General features: G+C 43.5%; 1 protein-coding gene across 4 annotated transcripts in view; it reads left to right on the plus strand.

Moving 5' to 3' along the window:
• stk32c (serine/threonine kinase 32C) overlaps positions 1-26,142 on the plus strand; it is a 51,104-nt gene that overhangs the window by 13,518 nt on the left and 11,444 nt on the right. For 3 of the 4 annotated variants that reach the window (XM_031841533.1, XM_031841526.1, XM_031841541.1), the window contains 6 exons: positions 9,241-9,392; positions 17,632-17,805; positions 23,325-23,362; positions 24,595-24,684; positions 25,288-25,391; positions 25,515-25,631. In XM_031841533.1, the coding sequence (XP_031697393.1) occupies positions 9,241-9,392; positions 17,632-17,805; positions 23,325-23,362; positions 24,595-24,684; positions 25,288-25,391; positions 25,515-25,631 (675 nt within the window). Of the gene's footprint in view, positions 1-9,240; positions 9,393-17,631; positions 17,806-23,324; positions 23,363-24,594; positions 24,685-25,287; positions 25,392-25,514; positions 25,632-26,142 lie in introns of those variants that run through there. The other variant, XM_031841548.1, reaches the window with a different exon arrangement.

Raw genomic sequence — 26,142 nt, forward strand, 5'->3', positions numbered from 1 at the left:
ACTCACGCTTTACAACAGCTGCCGTTTGAGATGTTATATTTTGTATCATCGTTTTTTTATACATTTGAAAACTAATAAAGCATCTCGTGCTCATTCTTAACTCGACACATACGGACTCTTGTTCAGGACCTTCACATCACTTAGGTTTAGGAAACAAAACTACCTGGTTAGGTTTAGGAAGAGACATGAACAGCAGTCTCCTGGGTGAATGTCCTGTGTTTGTTTGACCCATTCGTCCACCCCGTTTTGTCGGACTTCATACGCCACCTGACTTCCTGAGCAGTTGCTCTGAGTGTCTAATATTGCCGAAGACATTGGAGTTGCTTGAAGGCCTGTGCGTCTTATACAAATGCTAAAGGGTGCCTTGTGCGTTGGTATCAAGACACACAGGGCTGTGTCAAAACATCTGTTTTGACACCCTGAGAATGAGACCGGTCTGAATATAGCTCCTCTATTGCTCCTTTAAATGTCAACACTATCTATTACAGCATCTTTACCCAAATAATCTTTACCCATGAACTGTATATAAGAAGTGGACGTATAGTCATTGCAATGTCACACATTGGTTCATGGACTACAGTTTATGAGATCCGCATTTTGGTCGTCACCATCTTGGTTTTTGGCCGTTGCTGTCTTGGCTTTTTGAAACCAGAAGTGACACGAGAGGGTGGAGCTAAGCACAACCCAACGCTGAATAAGATGTTTTTAGGCAGCCAAAAAGGCAATTGGCAATTAATTACAATCACTAGGTAGCCACACCCTAAACCTGCTTCATCACCTATTTGACTGAAAATGGGACCATAATTTACTAAATGAACATCATGCTGTATTGAAGAAGATGTGAAACTTCCCCCTTGCAGTTGGCTGTTTACAGTGTATAACATAATAATGTGTTGAATATGAATTGCTGACTTATTAATGAATTACTGTTTCTTTCAAACCTGAGTGTAAAAATAGCTGCTCTCATCACAAGCCACGTTGGACCTGCCGTCGTTATTCTCTAATTGCCGCTCCTATTGCCTCATTAGAGCTCCTCAGAAGATTTTTAGAACGTATGGGTGAATAACTGCGGTGGCTTTATTTAGAGTGCGAGAATGTGTTGTTCAATCGTTGCTTCTCTGGCTGCCAGGCGCCCCCGGCTGACCCTACGGAGATTAACTCCAGGAAACAGCTTGCCGAGCTCCTCGTTATTAGTGCCGCCTCCCCTTTCTTAGCACTGATTAAATAGTGATTGTACCAAAAAAAACAAAGTTAGTTTCACGCGCCAGAGCTCAAGACTATTAAAAGTGAACATCGAGGATGAGGCGTACAGGTGCAGCATTCCTTGACATTTGTCGTCCGTGACTTTGAATTCCGCCGCATCAAAAGACTCCGTGCTTCTGACACCATCCACAGAGCAATCGTTATATTTACTTTACTCTGTGCGTGTGCGCGCGTGTGTGTGTGTGTGTGTCCACCTCTGAAGAGCTCTCTTAAGGAGAGATAAATAGGTGCTCTGTGCAGCTGGTGGTCAGAGATTACAGCCGACGGTGTGACAGCGTCTCACGGTCCGGCGCTGTCGTCCTTCCCCGCTGCTTGGAGACGTGGAATCTGGAGCCGAGTATAAACCGTACATAGCCCACAATAATTCTATTCCCCCCCCCCCCCCCTTCAATTGTATTTGCTTATTAACTGCAACACCATTCAAGTTCCCTGTTGCACGGGGCCGGACCAGTCTGGCGGATGCCGGCGCTGAATTCATTGTCACCTGGACCGTGACAGCGAGTTCTACTCTACTATGTAGATACAGCTGGTGTACTTTCTGTGCTCGTCCTCAAACAAGGCCCCATTTATATTCAAATGATAAACAAGTGAATACAAGTGAGCGCAGCACAGTGAAGGATGAGTACGGTGATATTCTTTATTTTTCTCAACAAATCCCATGAAAAGACCAAAACCAGCAATGAATGTATTCCATTAACAAATATTGTCTGTATGTCTTGAAGGTCCTCTGTGCCATACAGCTCCATTGTTGTCCAAAAGCTATTAAACACATCAGTGAGCCAGCCTGTTGCACTGGGTGACATATTCCTTCGTTACCGAGAACACACAGGCAGAGTAGTGTGTTTTGACGTACACCATTTTGCTTACTGTCGTGCTTTTGGTGCATGTTAGCGTGCTCCACCGGTTAGCTCACGGCCGCCGCTCTGCACTGCTCTCATACGTCGGTTCCCCCTCAGGTTAACACTGTTAGCTGTCAGCACGTTTGCCATAGTTTGAGCTGTTAGCTACGAGCCGCCGGCTTAGTCGACGCCATGTTGAAAGCCGTTGAGAGGCAATCGAATCACTCGGAATCTCGTGTCTTGCACTTTAAATAAATACTAAAGATCATAAGCTTAATTAGTCATCCATTTGTAATGTTATGAAGTAAACTTTATTTACTAGGATTTTAGGCCGCGTTGTCCCGTGGAAAGCACCGTGGGTTCCTTTTTATCGGATGAGTCGTGCTGGCTCGAGGCTAGAAAAATCCAGAGCCTGGTCTGGTGAATATGCCAGTTCTTCAGCCAGCTCTCTCCCCAGCCAGCGGAGAAATTTGGCAAGATCCCTGGACTCACCCCTGGCTTCCAACCCTGCCTCTTTGGAAAAACAAAATGACCTTTACCTGTGACAAAAAAAGAATTCAAATGCAATCTAAATAGCAGGTGTTCCCGAATTAGAAGTTAACAATGAAAACCTCGCCTGCAGTTTAACAGTAGATTGGCTCATGCTGACCATTAGCATTTTGTAGATAATGTTACGGAATTAATTAGGAACACTTTAGTGTCCATTACTGCTCGGAGAGAATTGGTCTCAGAAGCCGTCACTCCGTCGGTGCTTCGGCCCTTCGACCGGCACAGCACAGCAACGGCCACAATCTTCCATCTCACCGGGGTTTCAGTCCAGGTGAAAATGTCTTCATTCATATGCAAATAGCTTGCAAAACATTCTGCCTCAAAATTGTTACTTTCTTCTGCTCCATACTAAACGGGTCTAATGCATTGAATTGCTAATATGCCCAATGAATATATGAATAAATCCTTTTCAAAAGTCGTCATTTCACTTCGCTGACCGGCTCCTGAGGATTCCAGATAAGATGGGGCTGCTGGGAGATGACTGACAGGCTGGTATCTGATTGGTTGCGAACCTCTGGGTTTTATATTGTGCACAGCTGCCACAATCATAAGTCTTTAATTAATAAAGAAAATCTAAATATAGCTGCATGTAATGCAATAGTCTGTACATTACAACAGAGAATATGGTTAACACAGTATGATCAGAAAAAACATGAATCCATTCAAAATAAACTAGGTCATGCTTAAAGTCTATCAATATATAGTAAACAAACTTACTGAGGTGAACTTGAACTAAGGGACGTGCACAGAGTTTTGAGGGGTAATTTAGTATTACACAACAATAGCAATGAATTATTTCTCTCTCTGCTGCTGTCAACTCTCTTTAGAGTTCCTGCAATAAATGTGCAACACCAGTTCATGTGTAAAGCTATATTCATCTTGGGTAACCGCAGTCAACCATTAGTCCTTTTACAGAGCTAAGATATCTAATGTTACACAATCAATTCAGTAACATGCGGATGTGTATAAACAGATATCTGCATGTGAATGCTGAATCTGTGGGTAATGGGACAGGAGTTTTGGTATCTGGTTTCCATTTGTAGTCCGAGTTGTATTGATCAATCACGTTTAAGCATCGGCTATCGTCTGTGAATGATTTAGGTTTTTATTAGCTAAAGAAATATCAACTGTTCACGTAGTGTTAACTGGCTATTTGTGAAACAATTCGGTCGTAGATCTGAACCCCTCAAATATTGGCCGTTGCTCTCAAAGGCTAAGTTGCCGTCAGACCAATAGCCGATGTGTTTGGAGATTGATAACATGCGGTTGCAATTTCCTTAGATTTGAACTCTTCAGACAAACACGTCAATCAGCTATAACTGCTGAGCAAATCACCTACATTAAGATCAAATGCATAATGTTCCTTCACATTTCAAGAAGATGAAAGATTTAGATTCCCTCCTCAACTTAATCTTCAAAATAGTTGAATGCCTAATTGAAGTGATAACTTGTTGAATGGGATCTTGGCTGGCTTTTTCGCAACAGTAATTATAAGAATGTGATAATAATAAGAGATGTAATAATACTTTTTTAATTGAATCAGAGGGACACCTAAAAGGGCCAAAGGGGGCAAGAGCCTCAGGAGCCACCGTACAGGGCACATCCTGTATTTGAATGAAGCCACATCAAAAAATGTAAAGGCTATGAACTAATGAAGCTAAAGGATGAGGCTTAATGAAAATTGCTACAACTGAGAACATGCATGTACTTAATATTATCATTCACATTTTCTAAATGAGACCATCAGATTCTAGATTTATTTCCCACCATTCATCTCGGTACGCCGTGACTGGAGGCTGGCTTTAAATAGATAATCCACCACGGTGAACATGTCTCTTCCCATATTCCATTCGGTCGCAAAGTAATGGAGTTGCGAGCGGGGACCATTTTTAAAAAGAAACACTCTCCTCAGTAGTGCCCTCAACTCAACAGATCATATCTCGTAGGGAATGTGTTCTGCACCAGTCATAGAAAATAAATGTGACGCCCACTGAGCGCTGCAGCATTTTCGAGTTATCCAGATGATGTTGTGGTTTTCATCCATCACTCGCCCGCCTGCATATAGAACATTTCCTCTCAGGTTATTTCACACACAACATGGATGCACAAGGTATTTTGATGTTACATGTAGTGTGCACAGCGGAGGCGTCTTGCGATTGGCTCTCTTGGTTGTATGTAAGATACTTTTGGCATGCTCTATTAAAGAATGATGCTGCTTTTGCTCCCGACCGAGCCATAAATATGATTTCCAAAATAGGTCCTGAGCCAGTCTGTGGCTCCCTCTCTGTTTCTTGTTCCCAGATGATGCAGACGCAGAGAATTGCTTGAACGTAAATAGGTTAAGGTGCATATAGCAAAGAGGCTTATTTGCCTTAACAGCAGAAGGCTGAAAATGTGCGAGATAACCTTTTTGGATTCTTGTTTGAGGAATTTAAAGGAGTTTATTCGGTCTACCTTTTAGCACACTGCAGATGGTACAGACTGGCCTGGCTGAGAGCAACGAGAAACTGGGTCTGTGCTGAGCTCAATGAGGGAGATGGAAAAAAAGAGGGAGGGCCGGGAGCTGTGTGTTATCATGCCGGGGGCTAAAAAAAAAAAAAGTCTAAAAAGGAAGTATGGTTTATGGTTGAATTGACAGTGCGACTTGAAATCCAGTAGCAGAATTATAGAATTTTAACTGGCAATGTGCAACACTTTCTGCTGATATTCCACCTTTTTAAATTTGGCTTTTCCCCCAGAATCATATCTTTTCTATATAGGCATATGGGAAGTCCTCTGTATAAGCATTTAAACCATTGGACATTAAAAGTCTGCAGGGACTGATAATGACAATCATATTGATAGCAATACCTATACAGATTTATTGATACTTACGAAAGTGTAAGGAATGGATTAAACAGTAATAACCTGCTCTAATGTAACTTGAGCAGTAACCGAAACAGTAGCATGTCCGGCTAACTGTTAGCGTACTACATCATTAACCAACAAATGTGTTTGTCAACGTAACCTTAAACGCCACTAATAGTTTGTAGTATTTCCCAACTGTGTGGAAGCCCGTCGTGGATGCTGTCAGAGTTGAGGCTAACGTTGAGGCTAACGTTGAGGCTAACGTTGAGGCTAACGTTGAGGCTAACGTTGAGGCTAACGTTGAGGCTAACGTTGAGGCTAACGAGAGCGACGCTGCTCCGTTCTTTGTTGGATTTTTGGTTTGCACGGTAGAAACCCCAGCAATGTAACGTAAGATAGCAACATGTAATGAAATTATACTGCTTGAAAATACAAAGCATAAGTATAAGCTAAGCAACCAAACTGTTCTGTTAGAAAACAATAACAATAATCTGTTTATTTCATTTTTTACATTTTGAATGTGTAGCTTCAGTTCCCGCGTTTTCAACCAACTCATGGAGCTAACATTAGCTTGATTAGCTAGTTAGCCAAAGCCGATTTAAACCTAGGTGGCAGGAAATGAGAAGCTTCTTTTTTCTAACTGGTCAAAAATAACTATCGGTGAAAGATGGACGTAAGTCAACAGCATGAGACAAATATCTTGCGCCATGAATTACACGTTTAATGTTTGTCCATTTAAAAGGTAATTTTGCCTGTCAAGGGATCCCAGTTTGTTGTAGCACCATTTAGTTTTGCGTGAAACCACTCGGTGAACTACAACTCTCGTCTTGCACAACATAGCAAGGGAACTGAGCTAGGTTCCATGCACAAATGTAACATTATCTTACCCGATGTATTTTATCCAGAAACTTTTTTTTTCCGTCAGCCAGGAAGTAAAAAAACAAGCAAGACCAGTTTGTGTGAGTACTTTCCATAAACATCGTAGCTGCAGCTAGAGACATCACCCACGTGACTTTTGGGTGTGTTGCCTTTCTAATTACGTATTTTCGCAGTCTAACAGTTTTGCGACCAACTGCACAATTTCTGGACGTCTGAAATACCCTTTTAAATTGACAAAAATCCATGGCAAGATTTAAACAGGATCAAAAAATTATTTGTTTTTCGCTGTTGAATATGTGTACAGATTCTTTTCCGAGATAAGTTCCCATGTTGGTCCACTGGAAGGGGCGGGACTTCGCCTCTCAATAGACCGTTGATGAAGGAACAGGCAGGTTTGATGGATTTCAGCTCTGATGAGCTAATGAATGTGACAGAAGTAGGGGGCCTCTGGTCTTCGAGGAGATCCAGATGGAGGAAACAGGAGAGACAATCGAGTCAGACCTGGCACTCATTTGGAGGGGAAACTAAGAGCACAATCAAATAGAAGGAGTTTTACTCAGTAATATATTTCCTGATGTCACCACATAGAAAATGTTCATTTTAACACCTCATTTAACACCTACTTTTACAATCTTCAAATCTTCTTTGTCCCTGTTCAATTAAGTGAAGAAAATCCACCAGTGCAAATCTGTTACCAAAGCATTTTCAGATTTCAATCATCTTTTGGATTTGTAATTTGAATATAGCAGACAACATCAAAGTAACTAATAGTAGGATGAAACGTATTAAACCATGCATCTGCACAGCTGCACAAACGTGGGACGGAGGGAGATTTTCTCCCACAATTTGCATTTTTTCCTCTTTCTTTCAAGACTTAAAGACCAAACAAATGAGAAATTGACGAGCTGAGATGTTGTTGTTTTTTTTGCAGTGCATCAGGGCCACAGTGCTGTGTAAAAACAGCCATCTGTCTGGCTCAGACTGTAATGAGGAGACCTGTGCCTTGGTGGACAATTCCATCCAGCTCAGGCCTTCTGTTAATATGACCGGAATAGCGGGGGGGGGGGCTGTTCAGGTTTTAGTGCTTCACAGGATGTTCAAGAGCTACACTCGGGGCACCGGGGGACACTTTTTTTAGGGCCAAAACAGCTGCTTAGGATTTATTCCTTAAGTACCTTAACAGTGAATAATGATGTGAACTTCCTGTCTTTTGCGAGGGTTTCACAACTACTACGTTTACACGCAGAAGAAGCCCCCCCTCCCAGAGCTTTAAACCAAGCCTGGCGTACTTTAAGTGCGTTACAACGATGAGTGATGTCGTTTCCTGCTGCCTCAGTGATACTTTGATACTCAAGTCTCTTTTTCAGCGATCATCCGTCTCCATTAGAAATCTAACTCGAGTTAACCAGATTTCTGTTAATCCCTTTCCTCGATTGAGGGAAAACCAGGGTTCTCATTGACATGCTATTGAAGAAATCGGGTTAAAGAAATAAAGACCCAACAATATCTTTTGTATGTCTTGTTAGTCATTTTGTATTTGAAGCCACTGTAAATGTGTTTTCCCTCCGGCCCACTTAGGCGTTTTTTACTGACAGTACAGAGCGTTGGTGGTATCCCTGCTCCACAGTCATGCAAATTAGATCCAACCACCCTTGGGAGAGTGCTGAGAAGCCACATTAAAGGATAGATTCTGATATTTTTCAACTCCCATTTTGATACAAATGTCAAATGCTGAGAGAGATTATTGGTTGCTGCGTTCGTTCCCTCCTCTCCAAACCGGCCATAAAGCAATCACCTTTTAGAGCCAATAACCCCCTCGACATACATTTAGCAGTTTTGTATCAATCCAAACCTGCCCTATCCTTCTATATTTCATCTTTTCATCCATCTAATCTAACTGCCAAGCAAGGAACCTCTGTAGGTGTGTGTGTGTACTTTGCATATCTCGAGAACCGTTCATCCGATCTACTTCACCCTCGGGGGATGTATTGCTGAGAATCCACGGCACACAGTGTTGAAGTCGGTGCAATTTGGACTCACGACATCAGACACACAGTGTTACTTTTTTCCTAGGATGGGGAAGGCATGACCCGCCCTACTCTGCCTCCGATTGGCTTACCCTGATATTTTTACCTAGACTAACCCACACCCCTCATGCCTGAACCTAACAAATCCAACCTCCGTTGGTTGGCAACGAGTACAACGAAAATTTGTATTAAAAGTATCTGGTCTTAAGGTAACATCAAAAACAAAATGAGTGAAGATTCATTTCCATATTTGTCTGCAGGGCAGGTTTTTTTTTTTGTTTTTTTTTTCAGCCGACACATGATCCGCTTAATGACCGCGGTTGCCACAGTAATGTTACTGTAATGACTCTGACCCCTCCGGAGTCCCATCCCGATGCTGACCTTTCACTGCCACTTCCTGACAAAGCCACAGAACTTGTGATGAATAAATAATGAGGGGATCTTGCTTGGAAGTTGGTCACTGCCACAAACTTCTGAATGAAGTTCTCCGGAGTTGCTCAGCGTGTCAGCGTTTTCCCTGCATGGGTACAGGGGCATGTAGCTCAACAATCGCATTAATCGACAGCTGAAAGATGCCGTGGGCCATTTTGAAAACATTCATTTGCATAGCAGCGTGGCCGCATTTGTTTAACCGAAACTTGGCACCCGGCACCTTTAGCAGTGATGTGATTATCTTTCCCTGCCAGTACAATGCAGCAATTAGCACTCTGTTGTTATTTTTATAAATTCACATGAAGATTTGGCACGCAAACTGTCTGAATACATGTTTATCTTGTACTAATATGCTTATTTGTCTCTCTTTCGCCTCTTTTTCTCCCCTCTGTCCTTCCCTGCAGGTATGCATTGTGCAAAAGAAGGACACCGAGAAGATGTACGCCATGAAGTACATGAACAAACAGCAGTGCATCGAGAGAGATGAGGTCCGAAACGTCTTTAGAGAGCTTGAGATCCTACAGGAAATTGAACATGTTTTTTTAGTAAATCTCTGGTGACTATTCTCTGTTTTTACACTTTCTATGTGGTCTGCGCTGCCTGTGTCGGTCTCCTGCTGTGTCTGTCTGTGCATTTTGTATATTTATTGCATATACAAGTGCGTGCTCGCTCTAAAATCCGCCGCAGCCCTAAAATCGATGCACTCTTTGTGAATATTCTGCTCCTAGTGTTGCATGCACTTTAAGTTCTGCATTTGGCACTTTGTGGAAAAACAAAAATTCTCCGATTCATTAAGGCTTGAGGCAAATTTTCCTCCTGAAACCAACGGCTGTTAACTTTAAGAAACAATTTACACAGCGGAGATATATTTCTGGATATTAATTTTGACTCTGGGCCCGTGAAGCACACACATTTGATAATTACTCTGGTTTGAAATGACCTTACTCTTCCCTGGAGTCTGATATGTGGGTGAATGGAGGCTGCTTTCATTATTCAACGTTCATCTCCGAGCGGGACACATTTCTAAATGTAATTGGGGACCTGGCACGGCATTCACGGCATATTACACAAAGCACTTTACTCCTACTGTAATTGGTAGAATGATATTGCACGTATCCTGTCTTCTCTGAGCAATTGCTGGAGGAATATTTTTTGTTTTTCGCACGTTCCGTGATGGATTGGTTCTGCGCAGATGGCGAGTAGATGAACCAAGACAAAGTTGAGCTCTTTTCCCCCCCATCAAGTCGTTGTAAGGTTTAAGTGTAATCTGCGGGATATTGTTGCCTGCTGGAGAAGTCTTTCTACTGGAACAAACTGAGGGCATTTTAATGAGCGTACAGTAGTAGGCCTGTGTATTTTTTTATAGTATAATTCCCTGCAGGAGTGTATGGCTGCCAAAGCCTTCTGTGTTCTAGTTTCCCATGTGTTGCTCTGCTCTTTCTCTCTCATACTCTGCACCATCCAGCACTATTTACAATTCCCATTAGTGACAAAGATGCGGAACTGTATCACCGCGGCTACGTGGGAACGAGAAGTTTTACAACTCGCAAATAGAAAAGACGAGGTGTGACGCTCACGTACTCGGCAAACAGTCTCTGTTGCGTTTGATAATCCACATTCTCATTTACATCTACAAGTACAACAATGAGGTAATGCCATACACATGAAAGGTTCAGTTTACACTGATTACACAAAAAAACATCTGATGTAGCAGTCGTGATATTCATACATGCAGAGTTTTTGTGTTATTAACGATTGGAGATTCCTGCCTCCGCTCCAACACAACAGAGGGGGATTGGATTTTGCTGGTGCTCACAGCATTGGAATTGGTCTTAGTTGCTCCCGATAATCCACCGTACAAACTGTCGATGGTTTGTAGTGACAAATCCTTTGAGTCGTGAGGACTTTTGAATATGTATTTATCTGCCATTGCACATTAATCAACATTTCAGTTTCCACCTCAGTATAAATGTGCCAGAGTTAGCTAATAAGCTCATTTTCCACTTATGGCCAGTGTGTTACAAATTCCTGGCCTAATATTAACAATACAGTGACAAGGACATTGTTTCTGGATGGAGACATTGCTGTTGATTTTTAAAAATATATTATATCAATGCTTTGATCGCCACAAACAAAATTCCATTCACTTCCATTGTATCGGATGGTGACAGAAATGAAACCAAAGCTATCTGCAAGGCTTGATACCACTAGAGGTACATGAAGAGAGTTAGGGTTTTAACCATTTGAGCTTTCCCAAGTATGAAAACAAATGTGTGTTAAACCACAACCTTAAAACTACAAGAACTTTGCCGCCTTTTTCCGCAATGCTCTTGGCTTCCCGATTTGACAAGCCTTCGTTTCTGAATCACGCGAGGTGCTTGGATCCACTTATACTCGCAAGTCTAGTATTTGTCATTGGGATGAAATAGCCTTTTGACGGCTTTTCTGAACAGCAGTGTTTCCCCTCCCCCGTGGTGCTCAGACCTCGCCTGCTTGTATTTGGCTGGCCCTCTTGAAAAGCATAGGGAAGCTGTCAAATCCGAACAAAGCGTTATAGTGGAAGGCAAAAGGACCATCCGTCGTCACCGCCGTCAGATTGTGTGACAAGAGAGGGACGGCGTCGTAAAAACAGCTGTGTGAGAGTGCCTGGATGCAGCTGTTACTTTATGAATCTGTCGTCGCCGGGCCCACGGACCCAGAAACTTGAGCAGCTGTGTTGACGTTGATGTTAGCGATAGTATCGCCAGACTGGTCCCACGCAAAGCCACCAGGGACACTGACAATGTGTGTCTGGAATACCATTTTTGGTCCACCACCCCCCCCCCACCCTCATTGTGCAAACCAGGGGAATCGAAAATACAGTTTGGATTGGTTCCATCCTAAGCGAGTGAAGGGATTCACACAGGACTGCTCTGAGGATCATCTTCTGGCACTAAAGCCTTCCCGCGTTGAGCTTTCTCGCGGCACAAAAATGTATAATTGAAGGGAAGATGTGCTAGAAGAGAAGGGAACACAGTGAGACATAAAGGAATATCAATTTATAGCTTGAGTCTACGGTAAGTTTACTCCGACACTCCGTGAGCGTCTGTACAAGACAGCATTGTTACGCGTTGCACCTGTATGCATCGCATAAGCTGTCTGCTTCATTTAGCTGCAGCTTGAGACAACGTCTCACCCGGGCAGGTAATGAGATAGGACTGGAGAGAGCGCCGCTTCATCTTCCCATCGGCTCCCCTTACTGTATAACAACGAGGTACCTAATTGGTTCAGCGCGTGGGTATGTTGTTTAACCAATTCCCTGCAGATCGGAGAGTTGCCAGTATCCATAGGCTTGTCAAACAGATCATTACGATTCCTGGCGCTCGGCAATTTGGCACCTCAGCGTATTATTAATGGGTGTGCGATCGACCAGCTGGGGAATTTGGGAACTGTCTACTCTCAATGGCAAACAACAACAATAACAACAACAACAGAAATGCAGTCACGAGAAACGCCAGCTTTGATAAAGCTTCATAAGAGTATTTTTTTTATTGATAGAGTGCCAGGAGGGAGCCAAAGAGACACTCAGCCAGAGTCAAAGAGAATGCGGGAAAACGCACCAAACAGCTGTCAGAGAAAGTAATGATTCCTGCAATCACACAGAGAGAGAGGAGAGAGATAAGGGGGGGGGGTTGCACAAAATGGAAGCGCTATGGAAGTATTTGGCATTGATTTGTTTTGTCAAAAAAAAAAAGAGTTGTGGAGACTAAGAGGATTGATAAGGTTTTCCTCCAGCTCTCACACAAAGACACACTCTCTGTCTCGAAGCGAGGTTTTTTGCTTTCAGTGAGACGGCCTGAATTCCGCCGTGCTTTTGAACAGCTCCGTCCGTAGCTTCAGAGAAAATTCATTAGGAGGCAACCTTGTGAAAGCCCACACTGAAATCCCATCAGCCGGGTAAAGGCTGCCTTAAGCTGGGCGGATGTCAAGTTTGCAGCCCACAATAATTGCTGCGACCATTCCCTCGCTGCATAGATATGATGTGTAGGAGTCGAGGGTACACTGAGTGAATTACCTCGGAAGGAGGAAGAATCTGCTGCACACACCGAATCCACACAAGTTCTTGTAAGGATTTGTGACACGTGTGCATGTGTTTGAAACCCTCGAAATGCAAGGGGTCACGTCCCCCCCCACCCAGAAGCGGGGAATAACCAGCATTCAAACGGCGTAGCAAAGACGGTGATCCCCTGGTCTATGGAGTATAGTACATCATTATAAAAGCTAGGTTTCGCCTTAGGCGTTACATCACAACAGATCACTCTCAAACAGCATCTCCCGTTCTCCCCGATGGCCCCGCAAAGCAGCAGTGAATCATGACCAAATGGACGCTGCCACAGTGATGTCGGAAACAAACGAGGCGCAGAGCGACGAGGGTAGCTAGGGTTGTTGCAGCGGCTGTCGTCAAACAGTCGGAGCTTTAAACACAGTCCCTTGGGATTTTAAAGGTTTCTGAGTCAGGAGTGGTATATGGCTTTCTTCTTACTGTCCATCCCTTCATCAGAGTTGGACAGCGGGCAAGAGGAGTGGTGAGGATGGATGTGCCGTGTCCTGTTCAGCCTCCATTAGGGATATTGATTTCAGGCCTGCATGGAACAAGGCCTTCGGAGACTGTGGAGCAAATGATCCTCTATACGAGGCCTGTCAGCAGTTATAACAAGCCCTGTGAGGGGGCTTAGTCTTAAATCATCCTCATAAAAAATGGGATCATTTCCAAAAAGCACAGGAGTCTGTTTCTCTAATATAGCATTGTGCATCCCCAGATTATTTTGCCCTGGATTTGCAGCCTTGAAAGACTTTAACCAAAACTTCTCCTTTTTAGAGAAGAACTTTTTTTGTAGGACGTGGCTTTGAAAGTGCACCTTGTGAAAGCAGGCCAGTGGAGGACCTTTACGGCCGCTGAGAGGAGAGTCAGCGTTCACTCACTCCATTGTTGCCGGAATCCTCAGAGGAGCAGTGTCTTGTGATTGAGCCGTGCAGCCAGTTCCAGCCAGCCCATCTCTATCATCAACTTTATGTAGGCCATTGAAACTTTGCAGACCAACCGGAGCCAACAGAATCACGAGCTCTTGTTTCCCCGTCGCTTTTTCCCTCAAAACTATTCTCCTCTTCCGCTTTCCCTCTCTCCTCCCTGCCTCCCTGTGCTCATTTGTCATTGTGGCCTGATTATTTCAGCCTGTTCCTTGTACTCCTTCCAGCCGGCTAACCTTCCTCTCTTAGTTGCTGTGACTGTCGCAGCCTAGTCCCGTCCTGGCTTTTCCACATGGCCTCCTCCTGGTTTTGGACAATAACAGCTCCCCCCCAGGCGCCAGAAAACTGCCAGGCATTCACTCACACTCAAGGGTTTGACCGGCAATTGTGCTAATATTTCAGTCTGAGGAGGAGTATAGGGCAATAAAATAAGATTTGTGGTAAAACATTATTTTAACCCATGACCCATTTGTGTCCCAGCGTGTGCAGCTCTATTCCATAGATGTACATTTTATATTGGCAAAAGATGAAATGACTGTGTAATGTGAAACGTTTTGCTCATAGTGATCGTCTTTCCTGTTTCAACAAAAAAGTGCTGATGAACCCACTGAACGCTACCTTTCCTCTGCATCAAACAGCAGACAGAGAAACGACTAGCCGGTGAACATAATGAAGCATTTAGCAGCCTAAGAATAAAGTATTTCCCTCAGGAGCTGTTGGAAACAAACAGAACTGAAAGGAGTGTGAGTATTGGACTTACCTCTGCTCAAGGCTGCATCTTGCATGGTGTGTTGGAGCAAAACTAAAGAGCAAGCAGATGGACTGATGCATGCTACTTAGTACTAGCTAACTTTAGCTAGTTCACGATGTCCTCCCTGACCTCCAGCGCACACTGGGGGGGTCAGTACCTCTAGGTCTGAGGCCATGGTTATCTGTAGGAAAACGGTGGATTGTGCCCTACGGGTTGGGAGTGAATCGATGCCCCAAGCGAGGAAGTTCTCTGGGTCTTGTTCAGGAGTGAGGTTAAAATGGAGCGTGAGATGGACAGGCGGTTCAGTGCTGGACTGTTGTGATGAAGTGGGAGCTGAGTCAGAAGGTAAAGCGCTTGATTTACCAGTTCATCTATGTTATGACCCTCACCTCTGGTCATGAGCTTATGGTAGTGACCAAAAGAATGAGACTGCAGATACAAGCATCGGAAAGGAGCTTCCTTCGTAGGGTGGCTGGGCTCAGCATTAGAAACGGGGTGAGGAGCTCAGACATCTGGAGGGAGCTGGGAGGAGAGTCTATGCTCATCGCCTTGAGAGGGGCTGAGCTGAGGTGGTTCAGGCCTCTGCCTCTTGGACACCTCCACGTCCTTGAAAAGGTATTCCGGGTATGTCCATCTGGGAGTAGACTCAATAGTAGACCCTGAGTTATGCTGGACACATTGTATATCTTATCTGTCCTAGAAAAAGCACTGGATCCCCCTGGAACATGCTGGAGTAAGTGGAAAGGGAGCAAGTAAGCTGGACTACTTTGCTTAAGGCTGGAGGATGCTAGAAACTGACTAGTTCATACAAGGTGTCGCCTGACCTTCCATCCCCTCAAAGTTACCCATGGTGTGGCACTTGATTGTACACATACGAAAAGTGGTTGAAGTAGTCACTTGAAGAAGTAAAAAAGGGAGCTTGAGAGAAATACTTTGGCACATCTGGGCAACTGCTACGTGGAGTGGGCGTCAGATTTTCGCTTTGGGAAAGTTGCAGAAATTGTCTGAAGTGTACTGACCCTTTTCACCTGACCCCAAGACATGAATAAGTGCCAGAAAACAGATGGAAGGGGTAATTATCCTGCACTTCAACTGATACTGTACTCGTCACTTTGCTTTCCTTTTGTTGTTTAACCAGTATTCCTTTCCACTCCCAGACAGCAGAGGAGTCCTTTATTTGATTTTTTCGGGCTGTCAAACTGGTGGACTTTACTTTGTTTATTTAAAGCAAAGTGTTCCCAAAAAATGGGGAATAAAATAGTTTGTGTTCCGTCCCTGTCCCATCCTTGGCGAGAGTCTTAAAGGTGACGAGGCCTGTCGGCGCTGTGGCTTGGCTTTCATTTGCTCCGGTTGTCGGCCCATATCTGACATCTCCTTGTCACCTCAGCGAAGGCGGGGAAAGAATTGACAATCGGACCGAGCCGCCGCGGTCTTTCTCTCATGAGCCCAGATATTCCGGCTGCGGATTGGGAAGGCCGTTTTTGTGGAACACTGAGATAGCGAGGGTTCACCTCAGAGGAAGCTCATCCGTCAACTGGATACTGTGAATCAGACTGTGACAATGAGGTGATAAAAAGGTGACGGTGAGGAATCCCTGCCAACGGCAACAACATCCCGGGGCCGGCCATCTGCCGAGACTGCTCTGTGTTTTAATAGTGAGGCTGATCTTTGAAGGGGCAGGTTGGTTTACTGTGCCATGATGTAGGTGGCTCTTCTGTCATTTCCTATTGAGTGCATGCTTACCATAGTGGTGGCAGGGTGTGTAATGAGAACGAGGAAATGTGGGAATCTTGTTCAGAAACCTTTTTGATGGTAATACAAAGCTAGATGTGTTCTCTTTGTGTTCGCAGAGTCGGTAGAGTGTGCTTTCCGGCCATTATCTATCCCATCACATGAAAGTGGAAGCCCCTTTCATCAATTAATCTACGCAGTGTTTTAGGAGAAGAACAAAGACCCAACAGTTCTGCAAATGGGTTTTTTGTTTTTTTCTTCTGTGGCAAAACTGCCAATCCGTGGAAGAGATGAAATGATTTTCTCTCTGCAGCAAACACAGGCTCCATTTCTTACTTATAGAGAGGCAGGCACCTGAATAGGTCTAATCACAATCTCCCAGAGTGTTCGGGGCCAAGCCTGAAGACGCACGGAGGGAACCCGCAGCTATAAAAAAAAAAGAAGTAATATTGGCACAGTATCGGAGCTTTAATGGGAAAATAAAGGATTGTCTCAGCAGCGACAACATTAAAGCCGAGTTTAATAGAAGAAACCAATGAGGCTGGGTTTGTTTTCCCTTCGGTGTAAATTGACACGGGGGGCCTATTAAGATATTATTCTGCTCTTTTTCTTAGATGAAAAAATTAGATTCCGTTACAAAAAGAAAAGCGGTTTGTTCACCCGTGTGGCTTAATGTTTTTGTTCAGTGTCGGGGGCAAAAATTGTGGAGTGGAGTGTTACAAATCCCCACCCAGATCACTGAGCGGGTGTGTTTTAATTTGACACGCATGATTACTAAGCCTGATTGACAAAAATGTTTAGCGGACCACGAGCAGTTCTTTGAATTAAGTCGCTTCATGCAATGATGGGCTGTTGTCAAGATTTAACTCGACAACCACTTTCTTCCAGTTTCACATTTCATTCAACGACGTGGTATTATGTCAGGATAACAATCCGTCCATTGTGCGTGTTCAGAGCCTGCTAGGAAGTGCACACCCATGCAGAAACCATCTCGAGCATACATTGACATATATAACTATGCGTTATGCAGAAAGGTTGCTGATACGAAGGTATTTAGGTACGAGACAGAGACAGATGCATGAATGTCGTGTTTTACTGCGGTTGCTCGTAGGCATGGCCTTTGTCCTCGTTTCTACAAACATGCATGTGTGTCTGCAGATGTTTTAACGCGTAACGTACTTTGTGTACTGCTTGCTAGAGCACACAAGCCCCTATACACTATGTGTTTGTGTGCTCAGTCTTGCCACATGTTTTCTTTCCACACTGGACAGTGAGTGAGCGCCGTGTCTCCCCCCCCTGGTCCCAGGTACTCCTTCCAGGACGAGGAGGACATGTTCATGGTGGTGGACCTCCTGCTGGGAGGAGATCTGCGCTACCACCTGCAACAGAGCGTCCAGTTCAGTGAGGACGCTGTCAAACTCTACCTCTGTGAGATGACACTGGCGCTCGACTACCTGCAGAACCAGCACATCATCCATAGGTACGCCTTCATCTTTTTTTAATTTCCTCAATTCAAAGGTCTCTCACAGCTTCCATGCCCTTTTGCGGATATATATACATATTCAAAAAAACATATCTTTCTCTAGTCTTTCCTGTCTTTACTGTTGACTACCTAGAGAGAAAAGTGACGGCCATTTTTAAAAACTGTATAATTTCAAACACGGACATGTGGAAAGTTCGATCATTTGCTTTGGAACTGTTTTGAACATCAGCATTCCCTGAAACTCCAAAACTCCCTCCATAATGTTCACCAACTCCATCTGCAAACAACTGTTTGCTATGTAATGCCAACAATTCTCTCACAATCATACGTTTCAGAGGCAAAAGTCAAGGTAGCATGTTGCAACATACCGGTACTGTCGACAACCGTTACATTTTAAAAATGGAATATTGATATCACATATGTTGTTGTGAATAATAACCACGCTTTTGTACAGTTATGGTTACCGACTCTCTCTCCACCTCCCGACACTCATATTTTGCGTGTAATCCATTTGCCAAAAAAAGAGACAAAATGCACAGTAAAGAAAGTTAAAGATCAATTAAACTGAGCATTATTCTTCTGTTTTCAAATTGTCTTTAGATATCGCGATAATATTGTCATCACAGATTCTTGTGGTGACTGTAATCGTGCAGGGAAAATCTGATATCACGACGGCCCTACTAGCATGGCCTCTTTTAGGTACCTGGTGTTTCACTTTGAATAAAATGACTCGCACATCGAATACAATGACACACCCAATGTGGGACCAGACGTCTTGTTTTCTGGGTTTTGGTTAAATCTTCAAAACAGCAGATCAGAGCGAGACGGACACATTACACTCAAATAACCCAATTAAAGTACCACTCGCAGCACTTTCCAGATACACACCCAAAGCACCAGTGTCAGGCCATTACATCATTATGCTTTGTTTCATCAAATGTACTAAACCTCAGTTTCAGTTCAAAGCACTCTGAATATCAACTCAAGGTCTTGTCTCTAACTTTTAGTATTCAAGAGGTTTCCTTCAGTGTGTTCTGCTTCTCCAGCTCGCAGCGTTATTATGGGTGATTTATGAATGTATCAACTCCAAAATGAATTCAAGGGAAACGTCAAGGGTCTTTTCTTTACACCGTCACTCGCGCAAGTGCGTTCTCTCTCCTCTCTATTCCAGAGAGAACACGACACTAAGCTTCTACCTTTGTGTAAGCATTCAGAACCACAAGGTCACAGTGCCTTTCTAACTAGCTCTATGTGCAGTTCTTCAGGTTGTAAACATGACTCAAGTATATACTGTATATATATATTTATACCCACCTTCATCGTGTCCTCTTAACCAATCTCGCCTGTTTCGACCTCACCGGTTAGGATCACGTCCGCTCAGATGACACTCCATTATTGATCCAGAGAAGTGCACGGTGCCCTGCAGCTTCAGAACGGGTAGTAGAAAGGGTTAGTCATGCTTTTATTTCTGGACCAGGTGCCCTCTATATTTTATATAGATTATTTAGCACCATTTTAACCTACTCGCCACGATTTACAGTGTACGGATGACTGTGTTTGTTGTCTTCTATCTAGAGGTTAAAAATGAGACTGAGAAATATAACAAACAGGCAAAGGGAGCCAATGCAAGCCCTCTGTCTGAAGGCTTTTTCATCGAGTCCCGGTGTTGGCTGCAGGTATTACCTTATCTCGGCACTCGGGCATCCCTGTTTTTATTTCCGTTACTTTCTATGTATAAAGATAGCCCTAATGTTTGTTCCCGTAATTGTTACCATCCATCATCTTCAACCAGGGTGGGACGAGCTGTCCGCGGCTCTTTGTCCAAATATGCTGAGCGCAGCAGTTTGTGTCTGTGCAGTCCAGTAAGTGAAAGAGCCGGATCCCTGCGGACTGCAGATTTAGAGCCACAGATGGCTGAAGAACGGTTTGAACCTTGTTCCAAACCTCATTTGGGCTGCACTTCTTCCTTCAAACAACTGTGTGCTGTTGCTGTGTGTGTGTGTGTGTGTGTGTGTGTGTGTGTGTGTGTGTGTGTGTGTGCGTGTGCGTGTGTGTTTGGGTTTTACCCGACTTGTGGGGACATAAATCCTATGACACAGTCACATTGTGAGGACTCGCCTTCCTTTTGAAGGCAAAATGGGGAACAAAATGCACATCCCCATCATTTTAGTGGTGGAGACTTGGTTTAAGATTAGGGTAAGGTTAGGATTAAATTAATGTTCGGTTTAGGTTAAGATTAGGGTTAGGATTAGGATGAGGCTGGTTATGGTTAGGGTTAGTCTAAGTCTCCAGGAAATGAATGGAAGTCAATGTAATGTCCCCAAAAGGCATTAAAACACGACTGTGTGCATGTGTGTCTGTCTGTGTGACAGTGAAGCATACCTGTGTTATCTGATGTACTTACACGTTTAGCATGGTAACAATAAAAACATAACTTATTACGCACTATGCCTGCAAATGTGTTCATCAGAACACATTTGTGTTTGACAGAATAAAGACAAATAGTAAAAAGAAGAAATTGTAAATAATAAGAAGAAGCAAAGCATAATTGTTAAAAGGAATACTTTGGGAAATTTTCACTTTTTGGCTGAGGGTTAACTATAAAACTGGAGCCATCTTAGCTTAGCATAATGTCGGTAACCGGGGGGGAAACGGCTAGCCCGACTCTCTTTTACTCAAAGGTAGAAAATACTCCCACCAGCACCTCTAGAACTCATTCATTAGTATGTTATCTCTTCTTTGTCTAATCCGTCCTAAATCCGGGACAAAAGTGTAGAAACAAAAAACTTGAACTTGTTGCTGAACTATATCTCGGCTATAATAATAATAATTTTATAATTTATTTATGTAGCGCTTTTCAAAATTCTCAAAGACACTTTGCAAACATTAAGATCATCATTAAAAAGCTATACAAACATAGAACACACATTCGTCACACAGTAAAAGCAGTTCTGAAAAGGTTGGTTTTGATTTGTGATTCGAACATGGAAAGGTCAGTGCGGTCCCGGATGTGTTTGGGGAAAGAGGGAGGGGGCAGCTATGGAGAAGTGTCCGGTGCTTGGTCCTGAGTGGAGGAGACAGGAGGTTGGCATCAGAGGAGCGGAGCCGACGGGATGGAGTGTGGTGGTGGAGCAGGTCGGTGAGGCAGGAGGGGGCCTGATTGTGGAGGGCTTTATGAGTGAGAAGGACTTTGTATTAGATCCGTTCTGGGACGAGGAGCCAGTGGAGATTCTGGAGAACAGGGGTGATGTGATCACGGGAGCAGGAGTGGGTGAGCAGGCGAGCAGCAGAGGCTATGAGCGTTACACTGGTTGCGACGACAAGACTCCATCAAGACTCATTGATAGTTGGCTGTATAAATGTTCTTCTCTGACAAAAAAGGATTCCTCTAATTAAAAGCAAAGTAATCCAGATTCATAAAAACACATTTTTACATGTGCACTTCGTCCTACATATTCTCGACTAGGTGTATCGGCAGGAAGCTGTTTGTTTGTGTCCACCTGCATGTGAGTCACCTGTCATCTCATAACTCTCCTGTGTTCCACATGCATGATGTAACATCACAAGCGCGCGTGACGCTAATTTTAAAGGGTCCGTCACTCTCCCACGTTTCACGACACGTCAGGTGTCTCTTTCTTTTTCCTAGTCTAGTTGGAAAAGGCGAAGGACTTCAGAACTGCCATTAGTATTAGGTGACAGGTTCTGCTTCTTTTTTTTTTTTTATCCCAATGTTTTTCCACCCTCTCCTTGACATCGACTGTTCTGCCTTTGACACAATTGTGTCCGCTCCCAGAGCCGTAATCCAATCCCTGGGTATCCGTGGCCGTCCCCAGCTCTACAATTTTGTTCCACCCTGTAAGTTTTTGACAGGAGAATACTATACAATTATTTAGTTGCACCAACTGAAGGAAGAGAGGGTCTCCGGTCTCCTAGCAACAGTCAGCTGCCACCGTGCCCAAGGAGGTAAAACTGGTCCGATGAGAAGAAGGGAAGTAAAAGTGGAGAGAGTCCCTCTCCTCCTCTCTGCGCAGACCACCGAGCTGCTTCATGTGTCTTCATCGTGCACTCAACATATTGAAGCTGCTCACACATGGGGGGTGGGGGGGGGGGGGGATTTCTTCCTGTACAAAATGAGAATTCACTTTCATGCCGTTTCATGTTGGATCGGTGTTTCCGTGCTCGCTGCGAAATGAGTGAAACGTTAAGTGAATTTTTTGTACATCAAACAAAATGGCATGGTGCTGTGGCTGGCACTCCGATCGGGCTTCCTCCTGTGAACTTGTAAGCATTTCCATTTGTAAGCATTTCCCTTCAGCCTTGTAGTGCTGGATCAGACCCCCCCCCCCCCCCCCACCACCACCACCACCACCACCACCACCATCTCCACCACCTCCACCACCACCATCTCCACCACCTCCACCACTCCCCTCCAAGAATTTTGGCAGATGATATTAGCGTCAGTTTAGTGTTGCATAGCCAGCCACGGCGAGCAAATGCGTCCTACGGGAAGTGTAGACACTCTCTGCGGACCGTGTGTGTGTATTCTCCACACCAGCGTGACGCGTTGGCATAATTAAATAAGCTGTGTGCGCTCTGTTAATTGCCTGTGGAGAGCTTGCAGGGACTGGGAAATGTCCAGATGTGTGTGTGTGTGTGTGTGTGCGTGTGTGCGCACTCGCGCCCGGATGTGTCCTTCCGTTGCATGGGTTGCCCGGTGTAATAAGCATGTGCAGACAAACCTGCGAGAGCCTCCAGGGGGATTGGTGATGGTCTGTGTTTGAAACGCAGGAAATGAAAGTGTTCTCCCCCTGTTGCACCAACATGTACGATAATTCGCACATGCACGAGCCTATAAACACCTCCTGCAGGCTTTCACGTCCACACATACCGTACATATCTAATGCCAGCCTCTCCTACCCGACCACAAACTGTAGGATTTGAGTATGTTTGGGATTAAGAGCTACAGGAACAAATTAGGCGTTTAGCAAGCACCCTGAATCTGAAACACTTTTACTAATTGCAACAATTCAATGAGTTTCATCCACCTATTTTCATGCACGTTAAATATGCAAAAATCGAATAATTCAGGCAAAAAAAAAAAACATATCGTGGAAATGCTGCAAATTTGATAAATAGTCCAAACACCACAAAATATTTGTTGCATTATATATGTGAGCTACCGCATTTTTCCTCTTAACGTAACTCGCCATCATTCGTAATTATTTCACCTAACCGGTTGATTATTTTAACCTTCTGTCTCGCAGTCTGCCACTGCTAAGTATGTTAATCCCCAAAATGATCTCATGGGGGTGTGTCGTGTCGCCACATACTAGTAATATTATTATTACAGTAGTGAATGAATATGCACATGAATTCTGTTAAAAATTAAGCCACCATTGGATGAAAACCTGACCTGTTTGCCTCGTTTATGACATAACATTAGGCTGTTTTTCTGTATTAACATGTTTTATGTGGTAAATCTTCTTTGATATGTGTGTCTGTCATTTCTCCTTTAGAGATGTGAAGCCAGACAATATCCTGTTGGATGAGCAAGGTAAGGATGTCAACTGTTTGCGTTGTGCGTTTGTGTGACTGTGTGTGTGTGCAGCAAACATGGGTTAAATAATACTTCACATTTATTTTTAGCCTACCTGGATAGGAAGGGAAAATAAACGTTTAAATATCTTAATCATAACTTGTTTCATGATTACATGTCTGGTAGAACACAGCCAATCTGTACAGTGCTGATGGTCTCACAACAACCTCCATTTTAATAACCAAGGGGGAACCACAGACTTATGATATCCGTTTCTATGCAGACGATACAATCTTGTATGTACATGGCTCTTCTCCACCTTAAGCCATGTCAATATAACAGTATGCTTTTAACGCTCTTCAGACATCCTCAAACTTGTACTGAATGCTGATAAAATGTGTTTTATTCTCAAGAACCCGTAATTCTGTTTTAGAATGTATCTTTCTTCTATCCGTGTGTGTCACTTCCCTATCACCATCACTATATTGTTTTAGTTTATCAATGTATCCTACTAAAGCTGCCTCACAATATTACATCTCTTCTGCAGTTAAAATCTACTGTACATCAGAGCAGACCTCAGAAGTCTTGATACCCCACCAGTAAATACTCAGGAAGACCGCCTTTCACCTTTTTGCACCATATAAATGGAATAAATGACGAAGGACTTCTAAACTTCAACATTTCATCCCATTGGATGGATTTTAACTTGTAATTTTGAACCTCTTTAGAAATGTTTTTGTTAATGATGCTGTTTGATTGTGCCTGTGTTTGACTGGTTGTGTGTCTTATCGACTTTCTTATTTCTTATGCTGTAATGAGGTTTACTTGCAAAAGATCTAAATTATAACAGATAAAGGTTAGATATATAAATATGTCCGTAATGCGTTTTTCTAAAACATCCATTCAGTTGAAGTTCTGATATCTACCTCTAAGTGTTTAGTCCTGTTTCTAAGTGTCTTTGTGATCAGGGAAAAGTGGATAGCCAAAACCTTTTAAGTGCAAAGTACACAGACAGGAATGAGACACTGGAGGCTACTAATGAGGCACAACGGTAACAAGGCCAGAGGAGTAGGGGAACACAAAACCACTGAAATGTCAGATGTTGTCATTCATTTCATTTTCTTTTCTTCTCCATTGAAATGTGTCCTTTGTATGTGTTCAGAGACATGTCTTAAGAAATAAAAAATATCATTTTTATAAATTTTAAAATATTGTTCTAATCGATGAATTTTGTGGTTGCTTCTTCTCAGGTCACGCTCACCTCACGGATTTCAACATAGCAACAATAATAAAGGATGGAGAGAGAGCCACAGCCTTAGCTGGAACCAAGCCCTACATGGGTAACTTCACTTTGCTGCCGCATCACAACCACCGTGTCAACTCATGTCCTCATGTCGGACTGCTTTGTGCAAATAAATGTCCCTATTGGACAAAAGGAAGGTTAAAAGAATAAGGCTGCTGTGTATTCTTGGCAGAGGAGAATTGATGTACCTTTACACTAGACATCAGACTGTTTCTGACATTGTTGGGTAGAAAACAACATTGATAAAATGCGAATAGTTAACTGTGAGCATGAGCCAAGCTTATGGTAGATGCACTGTGTTCAAATAAGATACTGCTGTGAGGAGGTGCCAGACTGCTGATTTTCTAAACATATTTCTGCTTACTCATCATCACCAAAGAGGCACTCGTGTAAATTAAATGAAAGAGAAATGACAGACCTCGTGTCTATTTGTGTAAAAGCTGAGGCAAAAATGTCCCGTCTTGTCTTGTGATTACACTGCACAGCTGAGGGAAGATGAACAATTTCTGTTGACATTTAGCAAAGGAACACTTTCTTTCCTTTTTTTTTTTTTTTTTTTTTTTGTTTTTACCACATGTACAGGCAGCGGTTTGAAAAGCTTTTTACTGATCCAGAAGTGGTTCTCCGTTTGTGCTTTCAGCCCCAGAGATCTTCCAGTCTTTCGTAAGCGGGGGGACGGGCTACGCCAATGATGTAGACTGGTGGTCACTAGGGGTGACGATCTTCGAAGTGCTGCGTGGATGGGTGAGGCATCATGGGGAGTCTTCATCTTGTGGGGTTGCAAAACTGAACTTGCCTTCATTCATGCATTCATTCATCCTCACCTGTGTATTTTTCCTCTTTGTTTTCATCCTGTTTCCACACCAGAGGCCCTATGACATCCACGCCAGTAACTCTGTGGAGTCCCTGATTCAGCTCTTCAGTACAGTCAGTGTCCAGTACAGCCCGGCCTGGCCCAAGGACCTGGTTTCCCTCCTGAGGAAGGTAAGCCGGACACAGCGGGGTACCGGTCACGTTCAGCTCTGTCATTTAGATAGTTTTATCACATCATTATTTTAAAACCTGGAAATCTGTTCCCACTGAGAGATAAGTATCATGAGATAGGGGAGTGATTAAGACGTTGATTTTACCAATACAAGTGGTGAATGTCCCTTAGATTAAGAGGAACTTCTTCGATTGAATGAACACAGCCAGAGATGCCCATGAACATATAACATGTCAGTCTCTCTTAACTCATGATATTATATTCTTGATTTGTGGAAGATATCTTTTTCATTTGACAAATGTGCTTGTTGTTAGCGGACTTATTTTACTCCGAATATCATAAAATATCTTAGAGCTAAAACGATCAGTCAATTGACAGAAAAAAAACAAAAACATTGAAGCACAAATCCCAAACTTTCCCGACCTCCAACTTGTGTTGCTTCGCTTGGTCTTCTGTAATAGTAAATTGTATGTCTTTGAATTTTAAACTGTTCGTTTGACAAAACAAGCA

This window comes from Anarrhichthys ocellatus, unplaced genomic scaffold, assembly GCF_004355925.1.
Source record: "Anarrhichthys ocellatus isolate YVR2014 unplaced genomic scaffold, GSC_Weel_1.0 scaffold3, whole genome shotgun sequence".
Lineage (NCBI taxonomy): Eukaryota > Metazoa > Chordata > Actinopteri > Perciformes > Anarhichadidae > Anarrhichthys > Anarrhichthys ocellatus.